General features: G+C 38.3%; 3 protein-coding genes and 1 long non-coding RNA gene across 7 annotated transcripts in view; 1 reads left to right on the plus strand and 3 right to left on the minus strand.

The window, feature by feature from the left end:
* Positions 1-432: 432 nt before the first annotated feature.
* Positions 433-6,414, minus strand: LOC123000007 (zinc finger protein 37-like). Its single transcript, XM_044377435.1, has 2 exons — positions 5,995-6,414; positions 433-4,569 (listed from the first exon to the last, which is right to left on the minus strand). The coding sequence occupies exons 1-2, from the start codon at positions 6,158-6,160 to the stop codon at positions 2,714-2,716; spliced, it is 2,022 nt and encodes a 673-aa protein (XP_044233370.1). The 5' UTR covers positions 6,161-6,414; the 3' UTR covers positions 433-2,713.
* Positions 6,415-6,505: 91 nt separating this feature from the next.
* LOC122999819 (zinc finger protein 37-like) lies at positions 6,506-14,490 on the minus strand. Its single transcript, XM_044377093.1, has 2 exons — positions 14,188-14,490; positions 6,506-10,833 (listed from the first exon to the last, which is right to left on the minus strand). Exons 1-2 carry the CDS (start codon positions 14,357-14,359, stop codon positions 8,030-8,032), a joined length of 2,976 nt encoding a protein of 991 aa, XP_044233028.1. The 5' UTR covers positions 14,360-14,490; the 3' UTR covers positions 6,506-8,029.
* A 3,874-nt stretch (positions 14,491-18,364) lies between these two features.
* The window catches only part of LOC122965398, a 45,017-nt gene continuing 36,194 nt past the window's right edge, over positions 18,365-27,187 (plus strand). Inside the window, exon 1 of the long non-coding RNA XR_006398220.1 lies at positions 18,365-18,574. This is a non-coding gene — a long non-coding RNA (uncharacterized LOC122965398). The remainder of the gene's footprint in view (positions 18,575-27,187) is intronic.
* LOC122999940 (zinc finger protein OZF-like) overlaps positions 21,383-27,187 on the minus strand; it is a 38,039-nt gene continuing 32,234 nt past the window's right edge. For all 4 annotated transcript variants that reach the window (XM_044377344.1, XM_044377361.1, XM_044377352.1 and 1 more), the window contains exons 2-3: positions 25,109-25,861; positions 21,383-24,191 (exon numbers count right to left, since the gene is read on the minus strand). In XM_044377344.1, coding sequence (XP_044233279.1) covers positions 23,149-24,191; positions 25,109-25,861 — 1,796 coding nt within the window. In that variant the 3' untranslated portion in view covers positions 21,383-23,148. The remainder of the gene's footprint in view (positions 24,192-25,108; positions 25,862-27,187) is intronic.

The following is a 27,187-nucleotide window of genomic DNA, read 5'->3' on the forward strand; positions in this document are numbered from 1 at the left end:
ATTGTCCAAGACCAGCCAGTTTGTCCAAATTGAACTGGATATTTAATTTACACTGTGCAATTTTAGTAATAAAGTAAATGTTAATTATAGTTAACAAACTCCAAATATGTGATTTACGCAACTGAGTGCTCCACAATTAAGCTGCTTAAATGTTTGCACAGTAAATTAGCTATAATAACCAATTGCAATTATGATTAAAATGACCACAGTAACAAGCAAAGTTCATTTATATAACAAGCAGAAATTACAAAGTGCTTTACAGGAGGAACAAAAGAGGAAACTAAGATGAAAAAGAGATGCCAAAATACAAAAAAAACAAAAAAAAACAAATAAGTGTAAATAACACAAAGTAAAAGTTAAAATAAAATCAGGACAGAAAAGTAACACATTGTTGTTGTTGTTTTTAAAAGATGACTTTTAAATGTTTGTGTATGATATTCATAGGATAAAAAGTATGTATAAACAACGCCTGAAAATATAAAAATGAAATGGTGCAAATGTATAAATAAGGACCACTAGATGGCAGAATAGGAGCATGAATGATTCATTGCTGATGGAAGGTTTCTCTGTAACATGAGACTGATGAAGCAAATTAATCACGTTTCTGTGAAGCTTTGCAGATACCTGAAAGATTTAACCATCATAATTCAGTTGAGGTAGAGACAAATAGTTGAAGGTTCAATTGATCCGAATTTAAACTAAAAAAGAAGCCACATCACCAAATTTTAAATCAAAGGATTGAAATTTGCTATGAGTCTTTGATTGACTAGAGACAGACAGCACCCTCTCTGATACCTGTTAAAGGTCAGTAAGCTTTGTAAAAACAGCGGTAAAGCAGGCCTATATTCTCAATTATGATTATTAGTGAAACAATTTAAATGCTTATTTGTCATCATTAAAAGAACCTTTTTAATTATGTATGTGTATTTGAGTTCTAATGTTATGGTCAAAACTGTAAAAACTTGCAATCAAAAGAGATCAAATTGAGTTGTCTGTCTGCAGGGTGTGAAGGCAAATCACTGTATTAATATGTACTAATGCTTATGTGAACTTATGAAGGTTAAAAGTGCTTAGTGACAATTAAAGAAACCACGTTTGTGTATAGCATGAACAGTATGTTCCTGTGTGTTCCTATGCAAAAGAGGAACAAATAACATCTGTTCAGGCTGAAGGATTTCCTGTCATGTCTGTTTGGGTCTAACTGCATGTAGATAAGTCAAAACAACTCATAAAGGATGGTGGGAAAGAGATAAAGGAGTATTTGCCCCAGTCTTCGGGGTTCATTGCTCTGCAGCAGCTTGTATGTCTGTGTCGAGTGTGCCAAACTCAAAGCATTAAATAAAGGGTGAAAATACTGTAGTCAGGTGCTCCAAACAGCCCCCTAAGACCCAGGAAGTCTACCACCCCTGAGGAACATTCGTAAATGACTCCCAGGGCGAGAAGAGACTGCCTGTAAGGATTATAGACTACAGTTAGAATGATATGGCTTCTAAAATTAAATATCAGGGGTTGACAGGTGAACACAAGAGCTTGTATCAGGATATGATGTCTTTGGATTGCAAGCACCAGTTACCTTTTTGCTAAAATCTAAAGGTTTGCTTGACAAAAGTTGGTAGCACTTTCAATAATGTACGTAATTCTGAAGCATTTATTGTAACCTTTTGTTCAAACATCCATCCATCCAGCAAATTAACAGCATAAAAATCCTCATAATAATACACTTGTCAAACATCAACCAAAACAAAAATGTCCTCTGCTACTACAAATATATATATATATATTTATATATATTCACATTAAATACCAATAAAACACAACACACAGGCAGCTGGCAACAAAATAAAGCAGAAATCTTTACATGAAGGAGCTTAAATTGTCACATATTCCCATTTACCAAACCATATCAGTTAGAGACAAATAACAAATGAATTTAAATGTTAACTTACAGTTAGTTGGAGGTACAATCATTTATCCAAATGTAAAATAATGGATTGAAATTAGCCATGAGCCTCAACTTAACTGACAGGTCTTTAAAAATAAAAACTATACAACAGCTAAGAAAAACAAGTTTTCTGATTTTGTTAAAGGTCAATCATGTATGTAAAAACAGAAGTAAAAGATGCCTAAAGTGAATAAGAATGTGTGACTTTACCTCAAATTTACATGTGTATGGTCAAAATTACGAATTGGGGCTTACTTTAATAGTTAATTTTCTCTAGTAATTTTAGAAAAAAACAAATCAAATTGTGGTGTCTCTGTCGGTGGAGTGTGAGTTGTGGTGCAACATGTGAACACAAACTGTTGTAACAGAAACTCCAGAAAGAGTGACCCTTTTATTGAACATGCACTGGCTGTGTAATTATGTTGGGTTTTTTTTTTTACAATTCTAGATGTCATTTACTCCAAAGAAATGATACTGATTCTGAAGCATTTAATGTTACCATGTTGTTCATGGAGAAAGTTTTTGAGTCCAAATATACCCCAGAGAGGAGATGCCACTGGGTCCAACAGCAGATCTGCCTCCACAGATGGATTTCCACAAGGCTTGTCCTTTCATCACTTCCCAGTCAATGTTTATGAGTCTACATCGTATACCTATGGTTCAGGGGCCTGATTTATGAAACAAGTGCAACAGGTCAGACAGCCATTTCCACAGCAGTGAGTCCTAGAAAGGAAAACCAAACTTCCAAGACATGAGCTCCGAAAGCTCTGGTTAACATTTGATCTCCTTTTCATTAAAAGCACAGTTATCGTTCTTTTTAGAACTGCTACTCTGTAAATCACGTGTGTGAATGGTCATGTGAATTTTCACTTTTGTGCTGCTTACGAACCCTTTTCCACACTCACTGCATTTATATGGTCTCTCGCCGGTATGAATCCTAATGTGTGTTTTCAAATCAGTTTGTTGACGAAAACTGTGTCCACACGTGTTACATTTAAATGGCTTTTCACCTGTGTGGGTTCTGATGTGCTTTTTCAGTGTCGTGCTGAGCGTGAATCTTTTCCTACATCGAGGGCATTTATAGGGCTTCTCACCCGTGTGCACTCGACGGTGATTTTTAAAAGACGAGGAATCTGTGAACTCCTTCCCGCAGTCGCCGCAGGTGTAAGGCTTCTCACCTGTGTGAATTCTCTTGTGCTTCGTCAAATTTGCGCCGCAGCTGAATTTTTTCCCACAGGTCTCGCAAGCGTACGGCTTCTCACCTGTGTGAGTCCTCATGTGTCTAGTTACGGCGGTCACCTGGGCGAACCTTTTCCCGCAAGTGTTGCACTTGAAAGGCTTTTCGCCAGTGTGGGTTTTCAGGTGTCGTTTCAAGGTTGACTTCTGGATGAACGTCCTTCCGCAGTAGCTGCATTTATAAGGCTTTTCACCCGTGTGGATTCTCATGTGAACTTTCAAGTTTTTCGTGTAAGAAAAGGTTTTACCGCACTCTTCGCACTTGTAAGGTTTGTTTTCTGGGTCTGGCTCAGTAGTGCCACTGGCTCTCGAGTTCCCATAGTCATGTTTCGCCTTTTGCTTTGGTGTAGGACTTGCAGTTGATGTGGCGCTCCCGCTGTTACATTTATTCTTTGATTTTGTCTCAGTATTTGAAGCTGATCTCTCATCTCTATCCTTACTTTTCTTCTTTGGTTTTGGCTCAGTATTGGTAGTTGATGTGTTACCAGATTTCTTTGGTTTTGGATCAGTATTTGTAGTCGATGTTGTGCTTTCAGTGTTACATTTATTCTTTGGTTTTGGCTCAGTACTAAAAGCTGATCTTGCATCCACATGCTTACTTTTCTTCTTTGGTTGTGGCTCAATATCTGATGTGCTCCGAGCATCATCTTTCTTCCTCGGTTTTTGCTCAGTACTCGTAGTTGATGATGTGTTACTAGATTTCTTTGGTTTTGGCTCAATATTTGCAGTTGATGTTGTGCTTTCTGCATCACTTTTTTTCTTCTTTGGTTTTGGGTCTGTCTTTGTAGTTGATCTGCTCCCACTGTTACATTTATTGTTTGGTTTTGGCTCAATATTTGAAGCTGATCTTGCATCCCCGTGCTTACGCTTTGTCTTTGGTTTTGGATCAGTATTTGTAGTTGATCTTGTGTTTCCCACATTGCGTTTCTTCTTTGGTTTTGGCTCAGTCTCTGTAGTTGATGTTGCAATTGCATGGTTTTCAGTCCTGTGGTGTTGGTTATCTTCTATATGGGAGGAGTCAGATGGATGCTGATCAGTGTTTGGCTCTGATACTGCAGAGTTTGTAAAGTCAGATTCAGATCTAACCCATTTAATACAGATTTTCTCAAGAGGATCTTCCACTGCTGCAGTCCGCCGAGCTTTGTCAGCATCTGAAAGCAAAAACTTGTCACTGTGTTCAGTTTGATCTGAAGCAGAGTTCAACTTCGCAGTATCATTTTCCTGCTCCAGTGCCAGCTGCTCCCCCTCCTGACTGGTGCAAGGTTCCTCCTGTTCCACTTTCATCTGTGGAGGCTGTGGGCCCTCTCGGCCCAGACTGGAGTTCCTGCCCTGGTTTCTGAGCTGCTGGTCAGCAAGAACCTCCTGTTTACAGACATGTTGCTGTGGGAGCTCTGGACAGAAGAGCAGAAGAACAAGAAATGGACATTAAAGATGTGTTTCTCCCTTGTGAGGCACTGTGCTGTATATCAAGGAACATACTATAAAAATAACTCTTGTTATAAGTCAGTATTTCACTCCTGTGACAATAGTCTTTAGTCAGGTCAACAAATCAGAAGTAGAACATGAAAGGAAGTCAAAGCAGCTCAACTATAACTTAAAATTCTTTCTTGTGAAATTCATCTGTTTTAAAATGAGTGCTATACACTAAATGTTTATTGATTAGCTGTCTGACATTTGATGATGGTTGATATATCACTGTCTATTGTAGTTTACAGGTACATGTGTCATAAATTGAAAGACACTATGGTTGCTATAAATAGCCATACCCATGCATAATAGCAATGCTTAAGGATGGTTGCTCTGGAGGACCTTGTTAGTGTGACACACTGTGACACAAACCAGTGTGGCAACTAATTGACTGGGCTTCTTTGCTGTATTTTTCATTAGCAGATCTATAGATCGCAGTAGAGGTTGTGTCTGTTTGTTATTCATTGTAGAGGTGGAAATTTACAAAACAATAAACAAGTTCAACTACAAGTATTTAGAGCTGCAGCAATTAGGCAATTTATCAATTAACTGTTCCACAAAGAATTAATCTGCACCCGTTTTTGATAATCAGTGAATTTTAATAAAAATTTTCAAGCAAAAATGCCAAAAATTCACTGGACTTTCTGCTTTTCTTTGTCATATAAAGTGAATGTCTTTTATCAAACAAATCAAGACATTTGAACTCATCACTTTGAGCTGTGAGATATAACATTTTTCACTATTTTGTTATGATACCTAAATAATTAATCGATCAGTGGAGAAAATAATCTGCAGATTATTATATGGATTGGATATGAAATTTGAATTGTTATTATTACTGCTTTCTGTTATTATTTCTACTTCATCTGAATGGAAATACTTTCTGTTCTACCAAAACTGCTATCTATTTATCAAGCTACATCTAAGACAGGAAATTCTGCAAATTCCCCTGTGGGGACAAATAACGTGTTTTGAATTGAAGTGAACTGACGGAAGAAGAAAAAGATATGTCAACTTCAGCAATGTGACGTTAGATTAACTGGCCTCCTTCTTTGCTGTATTTTTCATTGACAAGTTTAAAGACGTGATATTCATTATAGCAAAAAACATAGTAACCGTTTGAACTTGTGTCATCGACAATAAAAAAAAGACAGTAACTGTGCCACATTTTAAACGATTTTTAAAATATGAAATCAAATTAGGCTATTAGGAAAGTCAGCAAGGAGGTCAGAGGTCGATAAAATACACAAATATCCGAGAGGCGTACGTTCACGTGTCAAATATTGGACTTAATCTATCCGTTAGTCATAAAAAGCTACAAGTAGGCCTAATAAAATCATTTTACTGACCTGTCCTGTGCAGCCTTATCTCTGGCTTCAAAAGGATATCCAACAGTCTGCGTTGACGAGAGATCTCCTCCTCATACACAACTATAGTCTGCTCACATACTCCTAATATTTCCTCCGCAGCAGCAGTTAGTCTCCCGTTGATTAACTTCTTCAAAACCGCAGACATTTTCAATAAAGTAAGGACTGAATTTGTGTCGCTGTTAATAAAAGACAGTGTGCAGTTGTTCGTTTAACTGAGCGGAAACACTGCTTCCTGCCCACGCTCTTCACAGTTTATCTATAGATCAGACATAACCTTACGAAATCGAAAGAGGGCAGGTCTCATAATCCGGATCTGACAAGTCCTGCAGAAAGCGCATTTGAGGCGAAATTATAAGAGTAAGGTTTTCTACCTTTTGCAAATGACTCACGGTGTATTTCTGTCCATTAGTTCTCCAGAAAGTAAATTAATAGGAAGTTTTGGCTTGTTTATGGTAGGGTTTGTATAAAATACAGCTGCAAGCATCAACACTGAAATTACATTATAGATTTATTATAGCTCGATGAGATAAAACATTCACAGAACATTAGTTTGTTTCTACAGAACAAATGTGCGGCATTTGCAGATTGCAAAAATAGGTTGCACTATAAAAAAACAAACTCAGTTCCCAAAAGTCAACGCATTAAAAGGCATTTAGACAACAAACATCTCCCAAGTACAATCAATGAAACTCTGATGTAAAAATATAATACACGTTAATTATGTCCACCATTTTTGTGTATTTAAACAACTGTCATGAAACTTTTGCAAGGCACAAAACGGGATTTGGCTGTTATGTACGTCATCTGATTTGATTGTCCATTTGGGTCTGCAGAACTGTTTTCACCAGTTTCAAGATGCCTCATGAAAATTTTAAAAATATTTACAGGTTTTTGGCAATTTCTCAATAAGACAATATTTATTCCACACAACAATTTACAGATTCTGAGAACTGAATCCAAGACCGCCTCTGGAACAACAGAGAGGCAACCCTGCAAGATCCTTCAAGATCTCTGAAGCAATCAGATTACCCTTTTTTTCCAGTCTGAACAAGATTTCCATCATTCTCAGTCACTGAGTTACCATGGTGATACTGAGCCACCATTACAACCGCCAAAAGCCAGGAATCAGGGTCGTTCAGATACATATAAAAGCTGAAGCAGGTTTTACTTCTGTCGCCACATAATGTGATGGCCAATCAAATACATGCAAGCGCACATTTTGTAATGAAACCAGCATAATTCTACAGTTTACACAGAAGATGAAATGATAGTCAATGTTTGCAGAGTTATAGAATCTTTTCTCACAAAAACAAAAACCTTTGTGCAATGTTTCTTCATCTGATAAGCCTTCAAACTCTTATCTACTACTACAATGATCATTTCTGGATTGTATTTCATCTACTTAACAGTACCTGAAGCCACAAGCTTTTAACACAGAGACATTTTTAATCCAGAGCTAGTTTGTTCATACACTAAACTCAGTTACTGCAGCTAATATGACATCTTTTAAAATTACAAGCACAAAGTAACTTCCTTAAAAAAATTTAGGTATCTGTAGCATGGGCGTAGGTTTAGTTTTGACTTTGGTAGGAACTTCTTTTTTTTGGCAGACGGCCAAAATAATTGTATATGTGCATTTGCTCTATTATCACTCTTTTCTTTCATATGCACATGTGCACACACACATACACACAGACATAAAGAGCCTGACTCTGCAAAATGTTTACTGAATATACATAAATATAACATATCATCAGGTCAAGTATCCCCAATATTCTGCTCTTTCACTCTTTATAATAATAGCGCACTTGTTTGCAGAAAACCCACGAACCTGGCAGGTAAAATGGATAGGTAAAAATATTGTTAGGGACAATGCAGCAACGGCTTGATATTGGTAGGGACATGTCCCTACCGTCCATACCTAAATCTACGCCCATGACCGGTCCAGTAGCACATCTACCTCAGTGTAATACATTCAATTTTATAAGTATGCTGTATCGTATGGAGACATTTTTTAAGCAGTGGAGCTCTCTGCAGCCTTTATGTGGACATTTTTGTGCTTGTTGAGTTTTGTCCAGGTGGAGAACTTTTCTCCGCAAGTACTGCATTGATACGGTTTTTCCCCAGTATGTGTCCTAATGTGTTCTGTCAAGTCTGTTTTGTAACTAAACATCTTCTCACATATGTTGCACTTATACGGCTTTTCACCGGTGTGCGTTCTGACGTGCCTTTTCAAAGTTGTCCTGGTGGCAAATCTTCTCTTGCACCAGGAACACTTGAAAGGCTTCTCCCCCGTGTGCACTCGCCGGTGATTCTTAAAAGACGAAGAATCCGCGAACTCCTTCCCGCAGTCGCTGCAGGTGTAAGGCTTCTCCCCTGTGTGAATCCTCATGTGTTTTTTCATATTCACGCATGAGCTGAAGTTTTTCCCACAAGTGCTGCAAGTGTACGGCTTTTCCCCGGTGTGAACTCTGACATGCAGGTCGTGATTATAACGCCGGTTGAATCCTTTTCCACAAACATCGCATTTGAAAGGCTTCTCGACAGAGTGAATTACCATGTGTTTATTCAAATCCCAACTCTCCCTGAACATTGTGCCACATGTTTCGCATTTAAAAGTCTTTTCAACAGTGTGGGATTTCATGTGAAATTTGTAGTTTTTGAAATTAGTCATTACTTTGCCGCACCTGTCACACTTGTACGGATTATCATCATCTTGTGTATTTCCAGTTGATGTTCTGTTCCCATTTTTCTTTTTCGATTTTGGTTCAGTACCTTCATTTGATGCTGTGCTCCCATTGCTCCGTTGACCACTTGACGTTTTTCTAGTTGATGCTGTACTGTCAGCCCTACGTCTCTTATTTGGTCTCTGGTCGGTGCTCCCATTTGATGTTGCGCTCCCATCGTTAAGTCTCTTACGTGATGTTGGCTCTTTACTTTTTGTGGACATTGTGTTTCCATCGTCGGGTTTCCTATTTGGTGTTTGCTTAGTACTTCCATTTGATGTTCTTGTCTCATCGTTACATTTCTTATTTGGTGTTGGTTTAGTCTTTGAAGTTGTTGCTTTCTCATCATTGGGTTTCTTATTTAGTGTTGGCTCAGTATTTCCAGTTGAGGTCATGTTCTCATTGTCATGTTTCTTATTTGGAGCTGGCTTTGGCTTGTCACCTCTACTTGATGTGGCCTTCTCATTTGGTGTTGGCTCACTATTTCCTTTTGGTGTTGTGCTCTTATCAATATGTTTCTTATTTGGTGTTGGTTCAGTACTTTTACTTGATGTTGTGTTCTCAATATCATCTTTCTTCTTTGGTGTTGTCTTGGTGTCTCTACCTGATGTGGCCTTCTCATTTGGGGTTGGCTCACTATTTCCATTTGGTGTTGTGTTCTTATTGATATGTTTCTTATTTGACGTTGGTTCAGTACTTTTACTTAATGTTGTGTTCTCAACATTACGTGTCTTTTTCGGTGTCGGCTCTGTACTTCCAGTTGAAGTTGTTTTCCCATCATTGGGTTTCTTATTTGTTGTTGGCTTGTTACATCTACCTCTTGATGTATTCTCATTTGGTCTTGGATCACTATTTCCATTTTCTGGTGTGTTTTCATCGTTGTGTTTCTTATTTGATGTTGGCTCAGTGCTTTCGGTTGATGTTGTATTCTCAACATTGGGTGTCTTTTTCGGTGTTGGCTTGGTACCTCTAGTGGATGTTGTGTTAAGTTTTTTGCTTGGTGTTGTTTCAGTACTTTTAGTTGATGTTGTATTCTCCCCATTACGTTCCTGATTTGGTGTTAGCTCAGTACCAGTTGTGGTTGATGTTTTATTCCCATCAAGACATTTCTTATTTGGCGTTGGCTCACTACTTCCATTTGATGTTGCATTCTCATCATTGCATCTCATTTGTGGTGTTGACTCAGTTCTTGTAGCTGATGTTTTTCCATCATTGGGTTTCTCATTTGGTGTTGGCTCAGTACCTGAATTTGATGCTGTGGTCCCATTGGTACATCTCTTTTGTGGTGCAGTCTCGATACCTCTGGTTGATGTTGGGTTCTCATCGTTACCTTTATTGTTTGGTGTTGGCTCACTAATTCCAGTTGATGTTGTGGTCTCACTGTTACTTTTCTCATTAGGTTTTAGCTCAGTAGTACTGGTCGGTGTTGTGTTCTCGATGTTACATTTCCTGTTTGATGTAGGCTCACTACTTCTAGCCGATGTTGTGGTTTGATTGTTTCTGGTTAGTGTTGTTTTCTTATCGTTTGGTTTCTTATTTGGTGTTGGCTCAGTACATTCATTTGAAGTTGTGTTCCCATCTTTGCTCTTCTTGTTTAGTGTTTGCTCAGTACTCGTAGCTGTCATGTTCTCATCACAGCTTTTTTTATTTTGTGTTAACTGAATACGTCCAGTTGGCGTTGCACTTCCATGGTTATGAGTTATGTGATCTTGGCTCTCAGCTACACGAGAGTTGTGAGAGAGAGGATGGTCACTGTTTGGTTCTGATCCTGCAGAACTCTCCCTGTCAGATCCTGATCCCAGATCTTTGTTTGATCGAGGATCTTTCTTCGCTGCACTCTGAGTTTGGTCAGGATCCAAAGGCTGAGTCTGATCACTGCGTACACTTCCCTCATGAGTCAACTTAGAGGCATCAGTCTCCTGTTGCAGTGATGCCTGCTGTTGTTTCTGGCTGATGCTCACTTCCTCATGTTCATGTTTAACCTGTGGGGGATCTTGTTGGACCAGACTGGCGTTTGTCTCCCGGTTACTGCGTTGCGGTTGCTGATCCAGGAGAACCTCCTCCTCCTTATGGACAGATGTCTGTGGGAGCTCTAAAGGGAAGGACAAAAGAATGTAATAATGATGAAATGCTGTACATATAACCAATATCTAACAGGTGTGATAACTGCTCAAGGAATCTGTAATGAACCACAATCTGGAATTAATTAATCTGGAACTACAAGAGCTCCCCTACTAGATTTTAAGAAATTGCAGTGAATGTGAATGTATGAGTGTACTACAATATACCCCAGAGCCAAAATCTGTATTTATGAGGTAATATAGTCCTAACTGCACTGTTATTTTGGACAGATGATATATAAATTGTATAAACTGTGCAGTGGTGATCGTATATTGCCACATAATGGTATCTGGTTAAACCTGTAATGAGGTGAACATTTAAAGCAAGTCTGTTTGTTGCACACCTTTTTCTTTTGCACTTTTGTTGTAAAAATAATTTTCAGACTCCACAAAAGTTGTTTAAAGAAAAATTAAAGTATTTTTATAGTGTAAAAATGTCTGACAGCTTCTTTAGTGTTGTTTTCTTTTTTGCTAAACTTAATGTCTAAAATAAATGTTACAACCACCACTGAATTTCAGATAGGGCAAGGAAGAAGGGGTGAATAATATCTTCTTCTGGATATATCAATGGCTAGAAAAGCCCCTGTTCCAACACGCAGGTTTACTGGATATGATTGGATAACTGAGTAAAATCTACAAACATCTCAAAATTGGAACATATACTTATGTGCTAGAGATGTGCTAAGACTTTTTCAAGGCTTCCATTTACCCAGATAACTCAGTTAACATGGGAATTGACATTGATCCATGCAGTGTAGATGAAGGTCAGTGGTCTAAGTAAAAAGGTGGACATCTCTTGAATATATATGTGGATACTGCAGCTCAACCCTAGTGAGAAAACGTTACATTAAACAAAACCTTACGTCACACAGACACCTGGTCCTATTTTTAAGCAATATTTATCAGCCTTTGTAAAACAATTTCCATCATAAGCACGAAAGTTAATTATTGACCCTGGAAATAAAAGTTTGCCAAAACAATTAAAACTCAAGGTCAACTTGCTATTTTTTATCCAAGAGCTTTTGACTGTATAACACCCATCAGCAGGTTAAACAAAGTGCTGTGGTTGAAATCATAATATTATTGAGCTGGCATGTGAACATGCAAACTCAACCTGCGGATTAAGGTGGAGACACTGTATCACACAGCTTTTTTTTAAACTGTGTGATACAGTTAAAAAAGCTCCGGAATAAGCTTGATTAGGGATTGCTGTGTCAAACTCTTTTTGTGTTATTACTTGTTTTGTTTTCAAGAGCCAAAAGGCTTAGTAAATTGATAGAAAATTATCTGACAGCAGTTTAGATGAATGATCAATTGTTACTGTTACTTTTAAAGCAAAAATCCAGTTGTTCCAGTTTCTTATACATGAATATTTGCTGGTTTTCTTATTCCTATATGATAACAAATTGAATATGATCAGGATTTGGACTGTTGGTTTGACAAATTAGAGGATGTTATCTTGAGCCCTGGAAAATTGTGATGGGCATTTTCACTCATTTCTGAAATTGTATAAACCGATTAACAGATCAACAGAAAAATCAATAATGAAAAATAATCATTAGTTCCAGCCCTGTTGTTTTCATTAATTCAGAAAACTGTTAACTTGTTAGTAAAGGGTCGTTAGACCTCAAGGATACATGCAGTGAGTTTTGTTGGGTAACATTGAATGTGAACATAATTTTTGATGGTTTGATATAATATGACGTGATTTATTTATGGATTACAGACAAAAAACAAAAATCCAAGGAATAACATGTTGAAAGTGAAAATGCATATTTTGGATATATTTACCAGAAAACTCCACAGGGCACCTTTACCTAAGAGTACAGAAGTATCATCAGTAAAATGTAATTAAGTATCAACAGTAAAAGTTACTTGTTCGGTCAAAAAATTACCCTTTTTTCATTTAAATTAAACCACCTGAGAATTTTAAAGGGGAAATGAAACATGAAAATAAGCTCAAACTGCTTTAAGGGGTCATAGGGCAAAAGTTTGAGACTACTGGTTTAATCATTAATAATACATTTAAAGTCCCACTCCACTCAAAAATGCATTTTCCTCTTGGATGTTAACTTTGAGGTTCACTCTGCAGAATGATAGCCTATATTTACAGAGTTTGTCACTAGAAGGATGTTTTCACATTTATCTGCTGAAAGTGGAAAATATCTCAACTGCAGTTTGCTCACCTTAAATCTCAGTTTACGATGTTTACCTACGAGCATGATTTGTGAGATCACAACTATTTTGGAGCCAGTAATGGCCCAGTATGCAATTTACAACCAATCTTACAAACAATCTTGAAGCCTCACAGTGCACATACACTGAGGATGAATTTACAGTGAAGCACTAGCACTTTAGGGCTGCAACTAGCAATTATTTTCATTATTGATTAATCTGTCAGTTATTTTCTCGATTCATCGATCAGTTGCTGGGTCTGTAAAATGTAAGAAAATGGTGAAAAATCACTGTTTCCCAAAACTCAAGATGCAACCTCAAATGTCTTGTTTTGTCCTGACCAACAGTCCACAAACCAAAGATATTTAAGAAGCAGGAATCAGAGAAAAAGTTGCAGATTAATTGATCGTTTAGTTAACTAATCAGTGCAGCTCTACAGCAGTTAAACTTTTAAGATAAAAAAATGCATATTCATAGCTTCTTGATTTTAGAATGAGGGAGAGGGAGTAAATGTAGTTTTAAAAATTAATTAAGAACAAGTTAGTTTATTTTTTTTTGGTGGAAAAACCATATTAGACACACATTATTATTCAAAGAGGAACATTTTTATAGATCTTAAAACATATCTTGAGGAGATATTTACATCTATCTGATAAAAATAGCTAGTAAATTAAAATAAAGTAGCATAGAATAGAAACTGTATTTGAGTAAATTTACTTAATTACTTTACACCACTATTGTTGACAGAGAATACTTCACCATGGCAACAGCAGATAAGGTATACAACCCTTCAATGAATAGCCTATGTGACCGAAGTACAGTCGCCACTTCCGCATGTAAGGTGCCGTCACGTGTAGCTTGTATGGAAATACTATTCAATCTAAAATAAGTATACTAAAGTTTAAGCCAACTAATGTGGACAGATCTAATTTACGTACCAACCTACCATGCTCGACTATAATCAATCCCAGCATTGTTATAGAAACCAAACCACACGTGTCAAACCGGTCTGTCTGAATGTAAGGCGATGCTCAACTGAAATGATCGTGTGTGTGTGTATGTGTGTGTGTGTGTGTGTGTGTGCACCAATTCCGTCGACAGTTTGACAGAGAATATACGTCAAAAGCAAAGCACTTTGAGATTTAACCAACCTGTCCTGTGTAGCCTTAACTGAGGTGTCAAAACGGTGTCCAACAGTCTGCGTTGACGAACGATTTCTTCCTCGTAATCTTCTATCTTCCTCTCAAAGGCTCCAAGTATTTCCTGCGCAGCCGCCGTCAGTCGATCACAGACAAACTTTCTCATACTCATGACTGACGACATTTTTGTTAGAATGAAATCTGATGAAATCTGAGATACTTTTTCTTGCTAAAACTTCAGCAAACTCTTGAAGTTCACCGGACTGAACGCGCATACGCTGGTTCGCTGTTTACTTCCGCATTAGACTTGTAAAGAACCTCTACGCTCATACTGCCACTTACTGTCCGGAGTGCGTGGTCTCGTTAGTACCCTGCTGCAGGTTATCTACTTTCATCAGAATCAGAATCATCTTTATTGGCCAAGTATGCTCACGAATACAAGGAATTTCACTCTGGTTTATAGTCTCTCGATGTACGTACACAAAATAACAACATAACAATCTTTAGAAAGATACACAAGGAAGGACTATATGAGCGACAGATGAAACCGTCCCTGCGAGCTGTAAACAGGACGTAGATGGTGCAAAGAAGTGAAGAGTGCACGAGTGCTGAGATAGATATTAAATGGCTAAAAAAATGACATGTTACTTTATTAATATACATATAATAGGTGGTTATGTGCAGTATATACAGCCTGTTCAAATATACAGTAATGAATTAAATGTAGGATATTGCACTAAAATAAATATATATAATTTGTATGTGCAGTGGGTATTATAGTGTTGCAGCTTTACTGTAGAGTGTCTGAATTAACTGTTCATGAGTGTGACAGCAAAGGGGAAGAAACTGTTCCTGTGTCTGGTGGTTTTGGTCAACAGTGGTCTGTAGCGCCTACAGGGGGGAGGGGATGGTTGGAACAGGTTATGTCCAGGGTGTGAGGGGTCTGCAGTGATTTTCCCTGCTCAGGAGGTGTACAGGTTGTGGTTGGTGGGCAGGTCAGCTCTGATAATCTTTTCTGCAGACCTGAATATCCCTTGTAGTCTGTTCCTGTCCAGACAGTGATGGATGTGCAGAGAACAGACTCAATAACTGCAGTGTAAAACTGGATCAGCAGCCCCTGAGGCAGGTTATGTGGTGGAGACAGATGTCCCCAACAATCAGTTATGCTAGTAACTGTGCAACATGTTAGTAACTGTGCAAAGATAACATTTATGTCAATAAGAGACAGCTCCCAGGGGAATTTGGTAGGGGATGATAAGTAATGTCACATTTTGATTTTCTGTGTGCAATGATTGAAGGCCACTAGGCCATGTGTATTATGAGAAATGTGAAATGCCAGGTACAATTGATACATGTAAGAGAAGTTTGAGACACCTTTTTTTTTTTAGATGAATCACGTCTGGATTATTACCAAAGTGTCAAGGTTAAGTGAAGTGGAGTTTAGAAAATAAGCTCCGCATTAGGAGGGGTTATGAGAGGTATATAATATAACGTTTTATGATTTTGCATTAGGCTCTTTATCCCGGGATCAAAGCCTTGGTTTGCTTTGTATTGCTCTTTATGCAAAGTAAACCTATTCACATTGAACTCTACCAGCTTCCAGTGTATTTCTTTGAGTCTTTCTCTTATAAGTTTTGAGTTTACTTCCTGAGCTGGCACAGGAAGTACATCCTCTGCTGGGCCTTTTTGATGTTGTTGTTTGATGTTGATGTTGGACTCCCATTTCAGGTCCTGGTAGATTGTAGATCCCAGAAACCTGAAGCATTCCATAGCTGACATAGTGCTGTTGAGTATGGTGAGGAGGGGGGCAGTTATGAGAGCTCCTCCTGAAGTCCACTGTAATCTCCACAGTTTTGAGCATGTTCAGCTCCAGGTTTTTGTGACTGCACCACAGGGCCAGTTGTTCAACCCAGACTCATCACTGTCTCAGGTAAGGCATATGATTGTTGTGTCATCTGCAAATTTAAGGAGTAGAACAGATGTGTCTCCTGAGGTGCAGTCGTTGGTTTAGAGGGAGAAGAGCAGTGGGGAGAGCACATATCCTTGAGGGACACCAGTGCTGTCTTGGTGCCAGATGTGATTTCTCCCAGCCTCACCTGTTGCTTCCTGTCTGTCAAGAAGTTTGTGATCCACTGACAGGTGGAGGCGGGCACAGTGAGCTGTGAGTTTGATGAGGAGGATATCTGGGATAATGGTGTTGAATGCTGAGCCAAAGTCCACAAACAGGATCCTGGTGCATGTCCTTGGGGAATTGGGGTGTTGCAGGATGTAGTGCAGGATGTTGACTGCATCATCCACTGACAGGTCTGACAGGTTCTATTTTAATCTATTGAGTAAACACAACCCTTATACAACCCTGATTCTCATGAAATATCTCTTACAACCCTATACTTTCTACCAAGTTCCATTTTTAATTATTTTTTTGTTTATCTTCATAGCAATCTGATTAGTCTATCAACTAGGGCTGCAACTAACAATCATTTAAATTAACTATGAGTTCATTATGATTAATATTTTTGTCTGTAAGATGTCAGAAAATTGCAGAAACTCCCCTTTTCATTTTCCTGAGGCCAAGAGTGCATCTTCATATTCCTTGTTTTATCAAAATCACTGTCCAAAACTTTCAGCTTACTAATGCATCACATCTGAGAATGAAAAACAGCAAATCCTCATATTTCAGATGCTGAAACTTGTATTTGCTTGAAAACTGACTGAAATCATTTAGTATCAAAAAAGTTGCTGGTGAATTTTCTGTCAAACAATAATTAATACTCTGTAATAATCTGTCTTGTTAAAAAAGTATTTGATTTGTAAAACTCCATGTCGATCAGAGTATTTAGACATCTTTCAAAATAGAGATAATCAAGTATTTTGGAGTGTGGCTGTCTCTTCTTAGTGAAGGTAAATTTTTGACCATTCGCTCTAGATGTTATGTAAATCAGGCAATTAATGATTTTTTTAAATCATCTACTTTGTTTCTGTAAGTTTTATTTTTATATCTAGATGTCAGAAAATAGTGATTTATATCAATCACAGTTTTCCCAGAGCCCAGGGAACAGAGTCCAGTCTTCACTTCTCTCACAAGTAGCATTTGACCCAAAGATATTCAACTTTGCAATGGTATAAACAGAGAAAAGCAGTAAATCTAAGGTAAAGGCAATTTAAGAAATGAAACAAATACCAAAGAAAAAATAGTTATTATTATAGTTATAGTTATAATATTGAGAATATAAGAGGGGCGGAGGTATTCAAACCTGAAGCATGACACATTTTGAAGTGTAAAATGCAAATTATCTTGCCAAATATAGCCAAGATCTCTGAATCAATTTTTCAGCAATTCAAACTGTAAATAAGAATTTAAACAAAATGGCCAGCAATTAAAAGAATTAATCAATTGTGTCAACAGTTGACATTAATTATCTGTAGAGTAATCATTTAATTCCCAAACTTCACCTGTTTCCTCAGGGCTGAGCCACTCTTAAACTCTCCTTTAAGGCTGCACTTGCAAGTCTCTATGGGTCCAAATATATAATCTCAGGATCACACTTACAGGCAGAGCTCTTCCCTAATGCTGCAGCTATAAGGCTTCTCATCTGTGTGCAATCAGACATGCTTGACCAAAGCTGAGCTTGAAGAAAACACCCCCTCACAGAAAACACAGCTGTACGGCTTCTCACCAGTGTGACTTCTCATGTGAATCTGCAGATGTTCTAACCGCCAGAAACTCTTCCAACATCTGCTGCAAGCGTACGGCTTCTCAGCTGAGTGGGTTATCATGTGTTGCTTGAGGTAACGTTTCAAGCTGAATCCCTTTCCACAAACTGTGCAACTGAAAGGCTTCTCAGCAGTGTGGGTCCTCAGGTGAACTTTCAGTTGTGAATACAAATAAAAGTCTTTACTGCAGCTGTTGCACTCAAAAGGTTTGTCATTTAGTTTGGGCTGAGAATTACTAGTCGATACTGTGTTTTCCAGGCTGTGTGTTCTGTGCCGTTGGTCATTCTGCTCCATATTTATATTAGGCTAAATGTTTCTAGTTGATGTTGAGGTGCCTTCATATTTTTTCTTTGGCTTCCTTGTGTCACTTTCATGATTCAGTGATTCTGATGATTTTATGTATTACATAAAAGGTGTGAAAGAGGAACTGATGGTCACTGTTTGGTTCAACTTCTCCAAAGCCCTCTCTGTCAGATTCAGATCTTATCCTTTCAGTTGAAATGTTGTCTACATTTTGATCACAATTAAAAACCAGAGTCCAGTCTTCACTGTGATCTCCTCTCTCACAAGTAGGTTTTGATGTAACAAAATCATCCTCCTGGATCAACACCAGCTGTTCTCCCTCCTGACTGTTGCAGAGTTCCTCCTGTTCCTCTTTAATCTGTGGAGGCTCTGGGTCCTCTTGGTCCAGACTGGAGTTCCTCTTCTGGTTACAGAGCTGCTGGTCAGTGTGAACCTCCTCCTCCTTACAAACATGTTGCTGCGGTAGCTCTGACGGGAAGGACAAAGGAAGCACGGTCAGTGGTGGCTTTGCATGTAAATTCACAAAAAAAAAAAGTAATCAAATTACTTTTCAGTACCATGAGCTGTGCTCCACTGTTATGTATTAAAACAAACAAAACTATGAAACAGTATAAAACAAAACCTTTAATAACAGACTTTGTTAAGACACATTCATTTGTACAACATAATTCTGTAGAACAATGACACAACATCATCAGTTTGCACTCTCATAAGTGTTGTGCGTAATCTCTTAAATTCATAAAACCTGATACTCAGACCGAATTGCCATTTCCTCTCACTTCATGATTCTATCTGGTTCATTTAAAAAAAAAAAAAAAAACAATAAATCTGTGATGTGGGTAGAGATTCAGAGGTCTTTTTAAGCAACTACCTAGTTTTTACATATTTTGGCTGATTAGATGTCTGCACAGGTTGAAGTTGGTTGGATCTATGCTGGAATTACAGGAGATGATGTTTAAAAATAAAACTCTCTAGCCAGGTCCCTGTTGTCTTACATGAAAGAATTTATTCTGGATCCAGGAAGCAAAGTGCACACTCGAATCTGGAATATACAGAATGCTTAGCATTCACAGTGAATCTTCACACTTCATACAGACTTTCAACCCCCTAATCTCACTGTCTCAGGGTTGTCCACCAATACAAAAAGATCCCTTGCAAGGACACATCTTATCTTTCGGGTGGGCCCGAATTATGAGCCTCATTAACGACTCTGGCCTAACAGAGACTAAGCTTTTCAGTACACAACTTCAGCAGCTCAGTAAATTTCCACCACAGGAGGTCATCTAACTCAGAGGTTTTCAAAGTGGGAGGTGGACCTCCCCAGGGGGGCTCCAAACAGTTTCAGGAGAGGCTCAGTGTATGGAAGTAAAAGGATATTACATTAGTTATCAAAAGGAGATAGAGCAGAATAGCCTAAATGTGTGTGATTTGGTTAAAGAGATAGTTCAGAGATACAGTAGCTTTGGGGAATTTTTACTGTTTTTACAGCTTTCCCAGAGTCAGAGACAAATAAATGCCTTCTGACAGACCTTTTTTATGTATTTGTTGTAGTCTGAAGTATGTCAAACAGTAATATGAGGCTATCTTGGCTCAATTTTTGAGCGTCTATGGGATCAAATAATATAATCATGATCCTATAGGCATCCAGGAATTGAGCAAAGAGCAAAGCAAGTAAACTAAGGGGTTTGGAGCTTTTTTCTCAGCTTTGTCTGAGGGGAGGCCCACAGTCTCAGACTTTGAACCAATGAGAAGAACGATAAAGATGTAACTTGTTATGCCCAAACAGTTGCAACACAACTAAAAGCAGAGATGCCTTTAACCTGAACCACACCTCAGCCCTAAACCTGGGAGGAAACAGGCATCTTTACAGCTATCTGGTTACTAATGGTGTCACAGAATAATCTGTCAAATGTGCACCCTCAAACTGACTTCATTCTGGTGCTAGGTTATGAATGTGTATATAATGTTATAATATATAATATAATATATAATACAATATATTATATAATATATAATATAATGTTGGTCTCAAGTAATCCTTATCAGACTGCATGATGGACATAGTATCAATTGTTTATTTTGCAATGAATATTAAGACTGTTCGCACGTGTCCTGTGCAGCTCTCCACTGCAGACATTTCCACTGTGTGAAATAAATCACTCAAGCACCTCAGTGTGATTTCTCTTTTCTTCACGAGCTAGCAGGTAGATGGTACTGATAGATGGTACATGGAACTGTTCATACATTCATGAGCAGGGACAATACAACTGATTTCCTGTGGGATTTTCAGACTGAAAGTGTGGTTTCTACACATTTACAAACAATGCTGCCAGTTTGAACATCCACACAACACACAGGTACATAATATTCTGTACAATACCTCTCTTCATGCACAAGTGACTTGTTTTTTAACTGAAAAGTCATGGCAGGCCCTCAAATTCAGTCATTCTGCACAGTGAAGGTTGAAGAATAAAGCAAACACTTCAGTCACTTATTGTAATGCTAAACAGGAGATGGGCAAAGTAAGGAAGCCCTGAGAGGCAGGTGAGAAAAAAAATTCTGGTGATCCATTTTCTGAGTCTGAAAAAAGGAAAAAAAAAATTTGCTAGGTAATTTTTTTTCTGTCAGGATCACTTTCTTCTTTGTTGTTGTAATACTCATTTCGGCCACAAAATGCTGTAGTGCACTAATATCCCATGTTCTCAATAGTACTAAAAGCATTCTTGATTTCCTCCAGGTGAGTTTTAATATCTCCATGCACTCTCAACACAAGGTACATACATTGCGTGTTAGCAAGTTTGTAACATTACTCTCTGCACCCTACTTTGAGAACCAGTGACTTAGACCAATCTAAATCACCTTTGAGGCCAGTCAGCTCATTTTTTGTTTGTTTATTCCAGAGGGAAGCCCAACATTTGACTTGTGGGTCCAGCAATTCATAACATAGGATAACTTGCTAACAAACAATATATGTAACTTGTTTTTAGAGTGCATGGAGAAAGTAAAACTCACCTGGAAAAACTCATGAATGCTTTTAGTCCTTTTTCAGAACATGGGGGTAGTCATGCACTTCAACCTCTTGTGGCCGAAATGAGTATTACAACAAACACTTAGAAAAATGATCCTGACAAAAAAAAAATCACCTGGCAAAACTTTTTTTCCCATCCGTTTCACAGTTGAACAAAAAAGAACTCTGGCAAAACAAGGGGAGGAAAGCAATTTAGATCAGACTTTGGATCACCAGAGTTTTTTTTCTCACTTGCCTCTCAGGGCCTCTATAGCAAACAGCATACAGTTTTTAAAGTTTTTTTTTTCCTTGTAGGTAAATGTTTAAGATGTGTCCATAGGCAATGAAAGGGAATTTTTGACCAAATTAAACACTGGCTATAATTCTATGCACTTATTGTTGTGTGGCTCATGCTTGAAAATATGCTATTATCATCAGGCTTGTATTGTAAATAAATGTGGTATTCAACAAGATGAAAAATACTAAGTATATCCCAAAAGCTTGTTCAATAAGAACAGGCATTTTGAAGTAAGCAAAACTTAAACTCAAAGATAAAAAAGCGAATTAATTTTATTTAAATTAGACCTCAAGACCATACAGATTAACAGATATTAACAGTGTATCAGGTGGAGTGTGTACACTTCAAGCTCTCACTGTAGTTAGAGATGCACCAATTCACTTTTTTTCAGTTCATATCTGATTTCAATACCTGAATTTCAATATATGCTGATACCGATACCAGAGCTCTTGTTGTTGTTGTTGGTATTATGTGTAAGGTTATATGAGGTTGTAGTAAACCACACAGCACCTATTAAAAGAGCAAAACAAATACAAAAATGCATTAAATTTAAATGCATACCAAAGCAAAATTTGCTATGCATGTGGAGTGTGACTTTAAAGAAAAATCCAGTAATTTCTACTGGAGAGTTGTGCTGACCCAAAACAGCATGCAGACAGAAATTGAGGTTAAAAACAAATGAATTTATTATAAGCTAAAACACAAGCTAAGGACAGATTTAAAACACAGGTTAAAAGTCTAGGTCTCTAAGAATTAATAAAACATCACTAAAGTAAATAAAAATAGTCTAGCGTCCAATCCATCTGAGAGCAGCATGCGGGTGGTCTCCAGTCCCTGGCGGCCTCGCGCCGTCTCCAACTGGCGAATACAGAGGGTGAAAACAATCAACAGACTTATCTGTCTCAGTCCTCTACTGCTTCAAAAGGTCAGATGGTGTAAGGTAGAATAGTCCAGCTATATTAGCTAAAAGGGGTGAGCCAGTAATTTGTTAACTAAATACACTGCAACCAAAACAAACCAAATATCCATGCAAATAAATCAAATGTATCAAACAAAAAGCAGAAGGAAATAACAAACACAAAAAAAGCCTTTTTCCTATTCAGTATATAGCTTCTCTCAATTTCTCTGGTGCCTTTGGAGTTACTTTATGGACCCGTGCCAACTCCTCACGTTCAATAGTTCAAAAGCAACAATGAAAGCGGGATTTAACTGGAGGAGAGGTGAAGTGCACAATCATCCCTCCACTTTCCCACAAAGCGTGTCCCTCCATCTTGCAGCAGCCTGCGAGTGCAGTGTGGCGTGTGTGCTGAGCTCGTCTCCTCACTCTGCCTCACTCGCGGCTCTTGCGGGGTGTCAGCTCTTCTCCCGGCTTTTACGCTCTCCTAAATTGACGACCAGGCCGTAGGCTGGCGACTTCCCTTCATTCTTAGGTTGTGTTCCTTCCACACCAAGTCTTTTCTACACTGCTCTGTCACAGTCTCCGTGAGCTCTGCTTCTCTCCCGGCCAGCCAAAACATCAGACTACGCGATCTGGATTGGTACATGGATCGGCAACATCAGTCCAATATCCGCTGATTGAATTATGTTAGTATTGGCACCTGATACCGATATCGGATCGTTCCCAACTCTTACTGTAGTCTGAAAGGGAATTTCAACTTTGTTGTTTTTCCCTTGCATGTATCCTATTGTGTAACGTCAGTCCTGTGTTATGAGCAAAAGTCTTCCCACAAGTGTTGCATTTATACGGCTTTTCCCCTGTGTGGACTCTGGTGTGTATTTTCAACGTTTTGCTGATAGCAAATCTTTTCCCACACCAAATACATTTATAAGGCTTCTCCCCCGTGTGCACTCGGACATGATTCGTGAGAGATGAGTGGTAAGAAAACTCCTTCCCGCAATGGACACAACTGTACGGCTTCTCGCCTGTGTGAGTTCGGTTGTGCCTCCTCAGGTCTGCGGGGCGGCTGAAGCTTTTTCCACAGGTGGAGCAGGTGTGCGGCTTTTCATCAGAGTGAGTTTTCATATGATTGATGCGGTTTGACTGACAATTGAACTCCTTTCCACAAACTTTGCACATAAAGGGCCTTGCCCCTGTGTGAGTTATTATGTGGTTCCTAAGCAGAGCCTTCTGAGTGAATCCTTTCCCACAAGTGTCGCATTTGAAACGCTTTTCACCAGTGTGGGTCCTTAAGTGAATCTTTAACTTCAAGAAATCATGAAACTCTTCAGTGCAAAAGAGACATTTGAAGAGTTTGTTCTCTGGTATTGTATCAGTATTTGCATTCTCATGATTGCCTCTTTCGTGGTCTTGGTTCTTTGCTGTGTCAGAGTTGGGAGAAAGATGGTGGTCACTGTTTAGTTCTGATGAGTCCTGTCTGTCAGATTCAGATTTCATTACTATAACTGAGATGTTGGTCAGAGTCTCTTTCTCTTCTGTACTTTGAGTTTTGTCAAGATTCAGAAGCAAAGTCTGATCTTCAGTATAGTCATTTCTCTCACAAGAAGGCCTTAATGTATCATCCTCTTGCTTCAGTACAAGCTGTTCTCCCTCCTGACTGGTGCAGAGTTCCTCCTGTTCCCCTTTAATCTGTAGAGGCTCTGGTTCTTCTTGGTCCAGACTGGAGTTCCTTTCCTGGTTACAGAGCTGCTGGTCTGGGAGAAGCTCCTCATTACAGACAGACGACTGTGAGATCTCTGAGAGAAAGCACAGTACAAGTGTTAGTTATGTGTTAGTGGTTTACAAACACATATGTAAAACTATGATGAAGTACTCAGACCCTTTCTTAAGTAAAACAGCCATACCACAAAACAAAAATCCTATGTTTAAAATCTCAGATCAATAAAAGTACAGAAGTAGTATTGGAAAACTATACCCTAAATATCCTATTATCAGGTTATAAATATTATAAATTAAATTAATATGTAATCAGCAATTTAATTTTGCAGCTATTCAAGGTGGAGCTTATCATAACTACTGGGTAGTTCAATATATCACATTGAACGTGTTGAACATAGGTTTTGTATGATAAATGTGAACTGTATGACTGCTACTAACAAAACATTTTAATTATGAGAACATGTGATCATCTACAGCCACATAGAATGAGAATTTGTGGTAAATTCACTAATAATGCTAAAAATGACCAGGGCTGCAACTAAGGATTATTTTGATTGTTGATTAATGTGCAAATTATTTCCTTAATTAATTGATTAATCACTGATCTATAAAATGTCAACAACAAAAAAAATCAAGGAAAAAGTCCAAGGTGATATCTTAAAATGTTTTGTTTTCTCTGAATAGTTCACGACTCCAGTATGTTCAGTTTACCATGATATTAAACAGATAAAAGGAGTAAATCTTTACATTTAAAAAGCTGGAACCTGAGAACTGGTTGTCTTTTGAGCAACTAATCATTTCACTCCTTAACTTCATGTGTTTCTTCAGGATTGAGCCACTTGAACTCTTTTCCTTTGAGGCTGCACTGGAAAGTCTCTCGTCTCACGGTCAAAGCTCTCACCAAATGCTGCAGTTATAAGGATTATCTGTATGCTGAGCTTGTAAAAAGAAAAAAACACCTCCTCACAGTAAACACAGCTGTAAGTCTTCTCACCTGTGTGACGTGTCATGTGAATTTGCAGATGCTGTGAACGCCGGAAACTCTTCCGACATCTGCTGCAAGCGTACGGCTTCTCAGCTGAGTGGGTTATCATGTGTTGCGTGAGGTAACGTTTCAGGCTGAATCTCTTTCCACAGACTGTGCAACTGAAAGGCTTCTCAGCAGTGTGGGTCCTCAGGTGAACTTCTAGTTGTGTATACAAATAAAAGTCTTTACTGCAGCTGTTGCACTTGAAAGGTTTGTCATTCTGCTGCTTAATTATATTTGGTTTAACGCTTCTAGTTGATGTTGAGGTGCCCTCACATTTTTTCTTTGGCTTTGTTGCATTTCTATGGGTGTAACTTTCATGATCTTGGTTATTTTCCCCATAAGAGGTGTGAAAGATGAGCTGATGGTCAGTGGTTGGTTCAGATACTCTACAGCTCTCTCTGTCAGATTCAGATCTTATCCTTTTAGTTGAAATGTTGTCTGGAGGCTCTTTCTCTGCTTCACTTTGATCACAACTCAAAACTAGAGTCCAGTCACTGTGATCACTTAAGTAATTAGGACTTGACTTTAAGAAATCAGTCTCCTGCTTCAGTACCAGCTGTTCTCCCTCCAGACTGGTGCAGAGCTCCTCCTCCTGTTCCTCTTTAATCTGTGGAGGTTCTGGGTCCTCTTGGTCCAGACTGGAGTTCCTCTCCTGGTTACAGAGCTGCTGGTCAGCGAGAACCCCCTCCTCCTTACAGACATGTTGCTGTAGGAGCTCTGGAGGGGAGGACAAAGGAAGCACCGTTAGTGTGGTGGTAGGAGAAAGGGATGTGCATGTAGGACTCTGTAATATGAATAAATATCGATATCATCAATATAAAAATATTAATACGATACTTTTTCAAATATCGATTTATCAATAACCAATATGGTAAATATATGCAATGTTACAATTAAAGTAATCAAATCAATGTCCAGCGCCATGAACTGTGTCCCACTGTTACGTATAACAATGAACAAAACTATAAAAATTTTATAAAACAAAACCTTTAATAACACACTTTGTTAAGAAACATGAATTTGGACAACTGAATTTTGTAAAGAACAAAACAAAAAAAGATGCAGCATCAGTTATCAGTTTACACTATTGTAACTGTTGTACTGTGTATTTGTGATATGTTGTTGTGTGCTTGTGTTCATACAATGACATTAATGCAACCAGCTGACACTGTCGCTGCCTTTAAATCTCATCTTAAAACTCACTTTTACAGGAGGCTTTTCTTAACTGATAGACCACACTTCTCTAGTCATGAGCTGTTTGTTTTATTTCCGTCATTGAGAGTTCTCTCTTTTACATGTATATGTATTGTTTTTATTATGATATACAATACTTACTATAAATACAATATGCACTATATACTACAAATATTTTTTTCTACCTCTTGCAGTTATCCTTGATGCTGCTTATGTTTTGAGAATTTCCTGACTTTGGAAAGCAATTTGTGCTTATTACTTTAAAAGTGCTCTATAAATAAAATTATCATTATGATGTTTCACACTGTACAAAAAAACAAATTCCAACAGCTAAGCTGTGCAGTTATTGAAATTAACTGAATTGAATATGATCAGAATACAGTACCAGTGAGAGTTACAAAGCCATAACATTTAATGTTGGCCAGGCCTTTGTAAGACCTGATAATCAGACTCAAATGCCATTTTTTCTCACTTCATATATTTGATTCACTCTCTCTCACACTCACACACAGACACACACGCGAAGAAACAGTAAATCTGTGATCTGGGTGGTCTGGAACAAGGCTACTGTACTGAACTACTGTTCTTCTACAGATACCACCATATAAGCAACTAGATAAGAATGAAAGATGTATCTTGTCACACCCAAACAGGCGCAACAAAACCAACAAGAGGATTAGAGAAGAGTCAATAGAGCAATCTGTACAAGCGCATGCAGTCCCAAGAGGTCTGATCCGTCAAAATAAGAGAAAACACCTCGGGGGGCGTAAATTACATGTAATTTAGGAGTATTTTACCCTTCTAAACCCAACCTCGTGTCTGCCAATATAACGTCGGTCTAAATGAATC

This window comes from Thunnus albacares, chromosome 2 (genome assembly GCF_914725855.1).
Source record: "Thunnus albacares chromosome 2, fThuAlb1.1, whole genome shotgun sequence".
NCBI classification, from domain to species: domain Eukaryota; kingdom Metazoa; phylum Chordata; class Actinopteri; order Scombriformes; family Scombridae; genus Thunnus; species Thunnus albacares.